At 36.3% G+C, this 12,046-nt stretch overlaps 1 protein-coding gene across 2 annotated transcripts; it reads left to right on the top strand.

Moving 5' to 3' along the window:
* The first annotated feature begins 459 nt into the window (after window positions 1-459).
* Window positions 460-10,563, top strand: zdhhc11 (zDHHC palmitoyltransferase 11). 2 transcript variants are annotated; one of them, XM_079894945.1, is made up of 11 exons: window positions 460-758; window positions 1,563-1,784; window positions 3,009-3,187; window positions 4,563-4,664; window positions 4,767-4,891; window positions 7,210-7,365; window positions 7,440-7,558; window positions 8,780-8,838; window positions 8,919-8,982; window positions 9,703-9,769; window positions 9,855-10,563. In XM_079894945.1, the coding sequence occupies exons 1-11, from the start codon at window positions 750-752 to the stop codon at window positions 10,073-10,075; spliced, it is 1,323 nt and encodes a 440-aa protein (XP_079751071.1). In that variant the 5' UTR covers window positions 460-749; the 3' UTR covers window positions 10,076-10,563. The 2 variants fall into 2 exon arrangements, with proteins under 2 accessions (XP_079751071.1, XP_079751072.1); XM_079894946.1 differs by having other exon boundaries at window positions 475-758; window positions 7,213-7,365.
* The last annotated feature ends 1,483 nt before the right edge of the window (window positions 10,564-12,046 follow it).

The raw sequence follows: 12,046 nt of genomic DNA, 5'->3' as shown, positions 1-12,046 counted from the left end.
TGGTAGTTGATGGTAGCCATTGACTTTCATAGTATTTATTTATTTATTTTTAACTATGGAAGTTAATGGCTACCGGCAAATATTTGATTGCCAACATTCTTCATAATATCTTCTTTGCACTTTTCACAGTGTTCAGCAGAAGAAAGAAACTTATACAGGTTTGGAACAACTTGATGGTGAGTAAATGATGACACGTTTTCATTTTGGGGTAAACTCTCCCTTTAATTCCACTTTCTTTTGATTGAATTTCCTCTTAAATTTGTACATTTCTGTGCGGTCTTTTGTTGTTGTTTATATGAGTTTGGGGAAAAAACGCATTCACGTTTCAGTTTCCACGGCAAAAGCGCCGAATCCAAATTTACGTCACTTAATATTCATGAGCTGTTGAAACGTCAGCGTGATATGCTAATAGTGCCGCTCGCCATTGGTTGGCTACTAAGCGTGACCTAATTAATATTCAACAGTTAAGCTTTCGCCGTGGTGTGTTTGTCGAAGTCAGATGAGCACCGCCTCGCGCGTGAGAATATATTTTATCGTTTTTCTTGACGAATAATGACATTATAAACATTTGATTCGTTAAAAACAGGAATAAAACGTTTTCGGACTGGATAGATAGTGCCTTTGAAAATGACTCTTCTGTTGTACAGTGGACTGTGAAGAAGATCATTAAGAAATCAATGGATCAGCAAACTGTATCCAAGAGATCCAAATGATCAACATCAGCAGAGAAAACTGCTGGAAGCTGTTCAATGACTAATGTAAGTATGCTTTGAAACATATGGAAATGTATCGCTTTTTATGTTTAAGCTGTTAAAATCATTTAATATGAATTATTCGCCACTGAAGTGTTATTAAAAAAAAGTTAAATAAAGAAACAACATTCATTCTGTTTGAAAAGTTAATGTTTCACATTGTTATTCAAGATGATAATAATACAAGAGTTCCTTGATGAAGTGGTTTTGTGGAAGTTACTCATTATTACACGGTTTTCAACCACGCATTGCCTTTATGATGACATTTGCTAGGCAACACAATCTTTCTGTTCATGTTCAACAGGAAAAGCACAGCAGGACTCCTTGTCATTGCTAACTTGTGCACTTGAAGGTGAAGGTTAGCAATAACACTGATGTGTAGGACATGTGTTTACTGGTTTGTCTAAATTATTTAGCTGTGGTAAAAAAATAATAATTGAAAACTGGAAAAGGAAAGTCTGAAGATTTAGAGCTTGTGCATTTGAGGAAATGTGGTTGTTATGACAGATAGATAGATAGATAGATAGATAGAACAGGCAGAATGCTGATGAGTTGCATTTAGACATTTTAGTCTCAGGTTGGGGATTTTCGAGAAAAAAGACTGTAACCCAAGGTCAATCCTGTACAGTAACAGCTTTGTCAAGCCAACATAATGATGTCAGGCAGAGTCTTTTAAAATGTTTCATTGTTCATGTTGGTTGAAGAGACTGTTCTCAGAGCACAATGCTTTATTAGCCTTTCATGCATGTATTAAAGAAAAGTTCTGGATTTTCATATTATTCCCATATTTAATGTTTCTGTCTTTTGTAGCTGAACTGCTTTGGGCGTCACCGTAGACGGACGGCACCCCAAAATGGAGGGAGCAGAATTGAATTGGTGGGACTGCCGATGCACTCCAGGGTCAACGGATGGTCACCGCCTCTGCACAGTTTCCAGCTGATAGCCTGGCTGATGTACAGCTTCATGGCCATCGTGGGTTTCGGGATTTACATTCCTCTACTACCAGCACCATGGAGCTTTGCAGCATATGGCGTATCCTTTACAAATAATCAAAACAAAAAAAAAGTTTCATGGTAGTGATTCTGATCACAAAAAAATACACATGTACTCTGTAAAAAATTATATGATATCATGGCAACATTACTTAATTTAATTTCAAGTCATACAAGTTTCAACAGCTGAACTTAAATTTTTCAAGTTGAATTAGATGGATTTTTTTTACAGTGCTCTGCCAATATTAACATTCATTTCTGCCATAAAATATCCAATTATACTAAGTCAAGTCAAGAACATATATAGCGCTTTTTACAATACAGATTGCTTCAAAGCAGCTTTACAGCAGAAATGTGTAATTTTTGCACCACATTGCATTGCCAAAATAATAAGCTTTTCCTGAACACTTGGTCTGGGCAAACAAGATGCAAAAAGAAACAAAAATTTAAGCTTGCAGTCTGAATTTAATGCACAAAAAAAACAACAGTAACACTTTACAAAAAGGTGTCATTTGTTAATTTACTCACCCTCAATCCAGGTGTATATGGTGTATACGAACACAATCAGACTTATATTAAATAATATCCTGGCTCTTCCAAGCTTTGTGAATGGTACCTGAGATTTTGAAGCACATCATCCATCATAAAATTAATCCATACAGGTCCAGGGGATTAATAAAGGCCTTCTGATGCGAAGCCATGCGTTTTTGTGAGAAAAATCTCCATAGTTTTTCTCCAGAGTGACCTCTGACCCTACGACCGATAAATAATAATTTACATTTTTGGGTGAACTACCCTTTTAACTAATGGGACCTTATTGTAAAGCATTACCTAAACAACGCATCTTTCTGTCGCATTGCAATCAAACCCCAACATACAACATGACCAGTTTGTCCAGTTCATGAATAATTGACTCTTATGAGCCATTTTCAAATGCCTGATTCAAAAAGACTCCGAAACTCCTGAGTTAATCATTTGCATCAGTCAAACGAACAAACTGAAAAGCAGAATTGTGTTGGAAACGCTGTGGCACGCAAGCATCTCTGAGGGCAGATGTTCTGCTGCGCAGCATGAGCTCAATTACAGGCTGATGTCAGCAGTGTGTGTTTATGCAGATAAATGGAGGATGTAGTCAGCTCTCACACAAATCAAGCCATCCGTCTGTCTCACCACTGCGGACAGTGAGTTATATGATCCCTCTGAAACTAAATCTATGTGTGCATGTGTTTTGTATTGTTGTTAAACCTTAACACTTCCTATCTAGTTGATTGGTACTGCGTTTGTTCTGCATTTGGTCACTCACGTGGCGGCCGTAACAATTGACCCTGCGGATCTGAGCGTTCGTAGGAGGAAGGATTATTCCGACCCCATGCCAGTGTTTGACAACAGCAAACATCTACATGTGATTGACAATCTGCACTGCACCCTCTGTGAGGTGGATGTGTATGTACATTAGCAGAAACAAGACGTTTTACATGGAATATTTGCTAATAACAATATTTAGAGCTGGGCAAACAATTAAGAATTGTAGAATTCACCTTTTAATTCATGAGTGGGAATTTAAAGACAGGAAGAGGAATTTTTATGTATTGGTTAGTGAGATTTCCTTATAATGTAATATATAGTGCTGTTAAAATTGATTAATCGCATCTAACAAAAGTTTTTGTTAACATAATATATGTGTGTATGCCTGTTTGTATATATATACACATATAAACAATATATATACAGTGCTATGCATAAGTTTAGACACCCATGCTAAAGTTGACTAAAAAGTGGAATAAAAAATCATCTTTTGGAAATTGAACTTAATGCCTTAATTAAAAAAAATAGGAAAAATCCAACCTTTAAGGACACCAATTTTCTTTGGGAATGAATAATGTATCGTAAATAAATAAATGTTCTTCCTTAAAATACAGGGTGCATAAGTTTGGACACCCCTTTGTTAAATTCCCATAGAGGCAGGCAGATTTTTATTTTTAAAGGCCAGTTACTTCATGGATCCAGGATACTATGCATCCTGATAAAGTTCCCTTGGCCTTTGGAATTAAAATAGCCCCACATCATCACATAGCCTTCACCATACCTAGAGATTGGCATGGGGTACTTTCCATAAGATCATCTCTCAATGCAAATCAAACCAGCTATTAGGCTAACTGAAATAAAACCATGCCAATCTCTAGGTATGGTGAAGGCTATGTGATGATGTGGGGCTATTTTAATTCCAAAGGCCAAGGGAACTTTATCAGGATGCATCTAGTATCCTGGATCCATGAAGTAACTGGCCTTTAAAAATAAAAATCTGCCTGCCTCTATGGGAATTTAACATAGGGGTGTCCAAACTTATGCACCCTGTATTTTAAGGAAGAACATTTATTTATTTACGATACATTATTCATTCACAAAGAAAATTGGTGTCCTTAAAGGTTGGATTTTTCCTAATTTTTTTAATTAAGGCATTAAGTTCAATTTCCAAAAGATGATTTTTTATTCCTCTTTTTAGTCAACTTTAGCATGGGTGTCTAAACTTATGCATAGCACTGTATGTGTGTGTGTGTGTGTGTGTGTGCATGTAAACAGTATATACATATTACATACACACATATATATAAATATAATTATAATTATATATATATATACACATTATGTTACCACATTTTTTATGTTAGATGCAATTAATCGATTTGACAGCACTAATAATATAATGTAATATATAATATAAAATAAACTACACTTACTGCAGTATCAGAATTTGTATATACTATTGTAGTATTTATTTATATTTTATATTTTTATATTTTCACGTCTCATTCTGCAGGGGACCTAAAGCCAAACACTGCAGTACTTGCAACAAATGCATCGCCGACTTTGACCATCACTGCAAATGGCTGAACAATTGCGTCGGTGGAAGGAACTACTGGTGAGCAGAAGTGTCATTTAATAGCACAAATGGAGAACCAGCATTTGCATATTTATATGCTTTAAAGACATTTCACAAAAGGAATCATTGTTTTATTTCCAGGTTCTTTTTCATAACCATCTCCTCTGCTGTTACTGGAATGATCCTCCTCATTCTTGTCGTCTTGTTTGTCTTCATTGAGCACTATGTGAATCCTGCTGTCCTACGCACGGCGCCGCAGTTTCAGAGTAAGACGAGTCCGTGTCTCTGGACTCATTTCCTGTTATTCGCCTCCATGAGTCATCATGTGATTTTTCCCTTATTTTCCTTAGCTTAAAGAATAGTTCATGGTTGCTTCTAGGGAAAGATCGGTATGCTTGACACGTTGACTAGTCAACCAACTAGTTGATAAATTACGTAAATGGACAAATTTTATTTTTAAACCTTAACATTTATAACAGCAGTGCATTGAACGGAATGAATTTGTAGACGTACAGTTCTGTTTAAAAGTTTTGGATCTTTTTTTAATAAAGAAATTAATACTTTTATTCATTAAATTGATCAAAAGTGACTGTAAAGACATTTATGTAAAAAAAAAAAAATTATATTTCAAATAAATGCTGCTTTTGAACTTTCCATTCATCAGAATCTTGAAAAAAAAAAATCATGGTTCACCAAAATCATCATAAATGTTTCTTGAGCAGCCAATCATCATATTAGAATGATTTCTGAAGGATCATGTGACACTGAAGACTGGAGTAATGATGCTGAAAATTCAGCTTTGATCACAGAAATACATAATTTTTTTTAGGTAACACTTTGTTACATATGTTACATGTACTTGCCGTAGTAATAACAGTAAATAATGCATGCAATTAACCCTCAACCAAATCCTAATCCTTCCCTAACCCTATAGTAAGTACAAGTAGTTGCTTAATATTACACAGTACTTAAAGGACAAGTTCGGTATTTTACACTTAAAGCCCTGTTACAGATCGTTTCTGATGAAATAGAACGGTTAAGATTACATTTACATTACATTTACATTTATTCATTTAGCAGACGCTTTTATCCAAAGCGACTTACAAATGAGAACAATAGAAGCAGTTAAACTAGCATTATAAACTAAACTAACTAACATACATAACTAAACTAACTAACATAAACTAGCATAGATTAAAATTTGGACACATGCTGCTGTCCCGAGAATTTTAGGTTTATTTCGCTTCCCCCCCCCCCCCCCCACCTCCTGAATGGCTGCATATGTGCACAGGAACAATCCTTCCTAAAATGCATTAAACTTTCGTTTACAAAGACGTGAAACTCACCGAGTGGTCAGGGTTGTTCACTGATATGCTCACACAAAAATCGCTGCAAAAGATGCTTTCCAACAGGTGTTTTACCATTCGATGTAAAACTGTGGACCTATTTTTCCAAACGCCTCACACCTGTACATTCCTCCGTTGAGAGCTTGAATAATAGACACTCCTACAGAAAGAATACAAACAACCCCACTTCCGGCGGAGTAATACCGTACCTCACATCACATCCAATACAAGTCAATGGAGTTGGACAAAAACTACGCTAAAACCTGTTGGAAAGCATCTTTTGCAGCGATTTTTGTGTGAGCATATCAGTGAACACCCCTGACCACTCGGTGAGTTTCACGTCTTTGTAAACGAAAGTTTAATGCGTTTTAGGAAGGATTGTTCCAGTGCACATATGCAGCCATTCAGGAGGTGGGGGGGGGGGGGGGAGCGAAAGAAACCTAAAATTCTCGGGACAGCAGCATGTGTCCAAATTTTATTCTTAACCGTTCTATTTCATCAGAAACGATCTGTAAACAGGGCTTTAAAAGAGAACTCCGGACAATTTTAACATTGAGTTAATTTTTTTGTACATTTGGAGTGCTGTCAGTACAGAGAACAACGACAAAAATCGGTGTTGCCTACACCGTGTTATCCTCTTTTTAAAATTTGCACCCTGTTGACTTCAATGGGGCAAGTTTTAAACCTGCTTTTAGCCTCTTAACATCCTTGATGTGTCATTACAAGTGCACAGCCAATGTGAGTGATTCCTTTAGAGTGAACACGAGTTAATCTGACTGCAGTAGATGTGAAAGATATGAATAAAAATACTGTTATTTCAGCCAGCGCACATACCTGTATTTACATCCTGTTTTCGGCTGAAGTCCACAGTAGTCGATTGTCGAGTTCACGCGCATAGGTTTAGTACGTACGATCATGCGCCCGAACTCGACAATTGACTGGGCAAATTGACCGGAGTTCTCCTTTAAGTGTAAAATATCGAACTTGTCCTTTAAATATATAATTACACTGTAACAATGACACCTTAAAATAAAGTTTTAAATATATTCACATAGAAAACTGTTATTTTAAATTGTAATAATATTTCACAGTATTACTGTTACTTTTAATCAAACAAATGCAGCCTTGTTGAGCTTAAGAGACTTCTTTCAAAAACTTAATCTTACTGACCCCAAACTTTTGAACGGTGGCGTAACATCTCATTTACTAGTTTTAATTTCTATTTTTTTATTTCCTAGCAGTGAAAGGAAATGGAACGTGGCTGGTTTTCCTTCCGGCGGCACCTTTAGAGGCCAACTCTATTAGTCTGCTGGCGTTGGCGTTCATTACCATCCTGCTGGCTCTGGCTGCTCTCTTATTGCTCTCCCACTTACTGTGCTTCCATATATACTTGTGTAAGTGTTGATCCAAGCATTACTGACTTTTAAAGGTAGATAGCAGCTTTTATTCATTATGTATCTTGTCACAGTGTTTCAGGGAATCAGCACATATGAGTACATCATTAGGAAGCGTCAGTCACTGTCACCGAACCCCAAAGAGAAAGAGCCGGTGCCTCCGGCGCTGCCGTCTAACGGAACCACTGCACTGGTACTAACACACGCCAACAGATATAAAATAAAAAATACAACACAATACTAAATAATTCCTTTGCATAGGGATAAAAAAAAAATATTAAAGGGGTCCTATTATGCTTTTTTTTTACATGTAAAGCATTCTTTAGTGTGTAATGTTGCAGTTTGATCATGAAAAAGTCCCTCCAGCGGGAGTTATTCTCTATATCAGTGTCGCTGTTTCTGAACTCCCTGAAACGCCTCCATTGTAGTCTTGAGTTTTCTTCCGGGAACGAACACGTCACAATATTCCTCATTTAAATAAGGCATATGCTAAATAAAGGGGCGGGGCCTGGTTGAATCGTGTTAGCACTTCGGGTTCCATCGTCCCAAAGTCAATGGGTTTTTTAATGGAATTTTGGTTAAATGGCTGAAATAAGGTCTGTGGTGAACACAAGCTCAAGACACTTTCACGTTTTATTCTACGACATAAAATACATCAGTATGACTGCATTTAGGCTTCAAAATTCCTAAAAGTTGTGTTCATCTGTGAGAAATATCTTGATAGACAAAACATGAAAGTATCATAAAGGTGTTTTGATCACATAATCTATATTATTCCTTTAATAATTTTTTTTTTTTTTGCGATAATCCAAAAGCCTAGTGAAAAAATAAATCCTATTGGGTTTTTGTCGAGGGAACCAGTGTGACGCTAACTGCCGATTGGCCTACAAAGTGACGTCATACCTGCACCTGACCACTCTATTGTGTTGAAACTTGGTTATGGTAAGGGGCGGAACATTTCCCAAACACGCTCAAAGCGCTCGACCAATCACAACGCACTGGCCCAGCCGACCAATCAGAGCACATTGTGCTTTTCAGAAGGAGGGGCTTCATAGAGACAGGAACTAAACAGAGCGTTACTGACAGACTGTGAAGAGAGGAGCTGCAACAATGGAGAATATGTGAAAAATAATGTGTTTATTGAACATTCCAGCATGAAAACCTATTCTAGTAGAGCTAAAAAAAAAAAAAAAAAAATCAAGATTTTAAAAAAGGATTCCCTTTAAACTGATGCAAAATACAATTTCATGGATTACCAAACTATTTTTTCTCAGTTCAGGAGAGAGAATTTGATGATGTTTAACTGTATCATCTCATGGGATTAGAGGGGAAGCTTTAAACTAGTTTTATGCTTCGATTTAGATCAGAGGAAGGTCCCACCCATAAACGCTTTGCACTTTTCACTTCCTCCTAGGGTCTTGGGCTGCTGGAATCACCTGTGAACTGTGAAGCTCCCCTGTCCAGCAAGTCTTGGTAAGTGTGCACTTAGACTAATAGTTAGTGGTTCGTTTTCTTTTCTTTTTCTGAGGCGTTCTGCTACTTTTTCTCCTTAGTACCTTCAAACTGGAAGATAGAGGACAAACATCTAGTCGACTGCCAGAACCCATCTGTGCTGAGGTAATCGGACTAGCTTCCCACTCCAAATCCTAGTGAGCCGTCTATCTAGAAAGGATTTTAAGGCACCTTAGATGCAATGACTGTTGCAAAAATTATGCACCATCAAATTAGCATTGAATCAGTGTTGTTATTAACTAAAACTAAAACACCAAATCATTTTCGGTAATTGAAATAAATCTGAAATAAAATATTAATATTAGATGAAAAAAAAAATATTTAAAAAACTTTAAAAATTACAAATGTTGCTTTGACAACTACCTAAAAGTTTTTTTTAAAAAAACAAAATAGAAATATTTTTAAAACTTACAAAAATGACAAAAGGACAACAAAATGACTAAAATATAAACTAAAATTAAATATAAATTTGGATAATAAAAGCTAATTAAAAATACGAATAAGATACATTCAATGCAGTGTTTTATTATCATTTCTAAATCAAGTTATTGATTGTAATATTTGAAACATGCATTTTCTGTAAAGCTGCTTTGAAAGCGCTATAGAAATGAACATGAACTGAATTGAATAATACTAAAATGACACTGCATTAAATTGATCTTTTTCTGGAGAAGGCAATCCCATGATGCATTGAGAAGAGCTCGATAAAAAAATCCTTTCAAATGGCAGACTAAATGAGAAAATGGTTTGATATAATACAATCAGTGCCAAAAATAGACTATTTACCCCCATATTTGTTATTATCCGAGCATAATGTCATTACAGATGGAGGAAGCCAGTGGAGAGAGACATCCGGACTACAGCTCGGACGCACCAACACAAATGATTCCAGGTAAAAAGCTGCAGTGATTTAAGCTATCGAGGGATACGTGTTGACTGAAGGTGCATCTGATTGTCCTTCTGTATCCTGCTGGTAGGTGAGCCTATGATGTCACTTCCTGTGGGCTGGAACCTCAGCGGAATAGAGAAGCCTCAAGCTCCAGGACGGAGCAACGAGAAGTCTGTGGAGGGACGGCCCATCGTTCAGGACCCGCTAGGAAGCTCCATCATGGATGCAGCGGTGGTTCATCAGCAGCTGATGACTGACACGCATCCTCAGTGTTTAGGCCAGAAGATGCCAGAAGATCAAGCCCACTGATCGTCTCATGCAGATTGCACACACACATCTGGCTTGTTCTGATCTGACTGACTGACTGACTTTATGCAACTTCAGTAAAGACACACAAATCTAAAAAATAAAGTCGTGTTGATATTACGAGCGCTCATGAAAAAGAGCTAGTCTCTGGATTTACCAATATTATATTTTATTGAATATTTGAAAGATTTGTTTGAGGCACGTAGTAGCAAGATTCCCAGCAATGAGAAGCACAATATTATTATTTTTTTACTTGCTCACACCATAAACATATTCAGTACTGAAATCTTTGTAAAATTGTACAATGAAATATAAGTTGCGATATTTCTGTAATATATGTTTTTTTTACGTTGTACAGCTGGTTTTATTTTATGATTTATGTTGATTGTAATAACTCATTGGGGATTAAATCACACAACTATTAGATTAATCAATGCACCACTGTATTTGCTCTTTTTATATTTTAAAATAAACGCCTGTAGATGTTTCTCAAGACGGCGTGTGTTTGATGCAGCACTAGATGGAGCTGTTGGGTGATGATGGCATTAGTGACAGTCTTCCTCATTTCTCTCATGTAATGGCTGAAATTCAGGACTAGATCACTCTTATCTCTCTTTGTATGTTGCTATCTACTCAAAACGGTCTGAAATTCGAGCAAATTCTGCCTCTACAAACTAATGCAAATATCATCATAACTCCAGATCAAAATGTTTTAATTCATATATTTTTTATTAATTATGGAATATAAGGTTTATTAATAATTGAGTGCCAATAATAATTCAGAATCAGAAAGAGCTTTATTGTCAAGTGTGCTTGCACCCACAAGGAATTTTTCTTGGTACTGAAGCTTCCAGTGCACATATACAAATACAAATACAACAAGAAACATAGTAATACAAATTCTAAGAATAAAAATATATTAAAAAAAATAATAAAAATAGTATAAAAGTAAAAAAGTAGGGTCACAGTTGGGTTTAGTCCGAATAAACATTTACAGATTATGAACATATTTACAGTATTTTGAGTAGTATGAATAATATAGATATAAATATCACCTGAGTTAGAGAATATTACACTAGACAGTGGGAGTCTAGTGCATGTTACAGATTATGAACATATTTACAGTATTTTGAGTAGTATGAATAATATAGATATAAATATCACCTGAGTTAGAGAATATTGCACTGGACAGTGGGAGTATTGCACTTACAGGCATATGCCTTGGGGGGCATGTTAAGTGTTCAGAAGGGAAATGGCCTGTGGAAAGAATTAAGCAGCCAATCAGCATATTAGAGTGATTTCTGAAGGATCATGTGACACTGAAGACTGGAGTAATGATGCTGAAAATTCAGCTTTGATCACAGGAATAAATTAAACAATATTCAAGGTATTTGTGCCTGAAATTTTAGACTTTCATTAAAATAAACCTCCTAAGAAATATTTACTGGAGCAACAAGACTGTGACAACTAGCCCCAGTCTCCCTCATATTATTCAGACGGACTCTTATGTAATGCTGGTCTAGAACCCTTCACTGGTTGTGTAACATTTCATGGATTTTATGCTTTATTCTCTGTCTCACAGTGAAGAAAGCCGGTGCTGCAGGAAACAGACACACTACTGATAGACATGCAGTTTATTTAGTCATATTTCCTGCATTCCAGCACGTTTCATCTGCATTAACAAGCTTCATCTTGATTGAATTCAGAGGAAACAGCTATTCTCTATGGGGAAAACATTCTCCATGCTACTGAAGACATTCTGTTCTGGCATTTTCCTTCATTTTGATTTATTTGTTTATGTTTTAGTGTCAATGTTGGATTTGCATGCAAGAATGTGAACCTTCCATTCTACTGACTTTATGAATAATTGTAATATTAGTAATATTATGGTGTTAGATGGTAACAGAGTTGACACCTCCTCAACTGAGAATCATAATATAAGCAGTTGGAGACACGCCAACACATGCATGCCAA

Source organism: Squalius cephalus (genome assembly GCF_949319135.1).
Source record: "Squalius cephalus genome assembly, chromosome: 15".
NCBI lineage: Eukaryota > Metazoa > Chordata > Actinopteri > Cypriniformes > Leuciscidae > Squalius > Squalius cephalus.
This window is presented reverse-complemented; position numbering and strand designations above follow the sequence as displayed.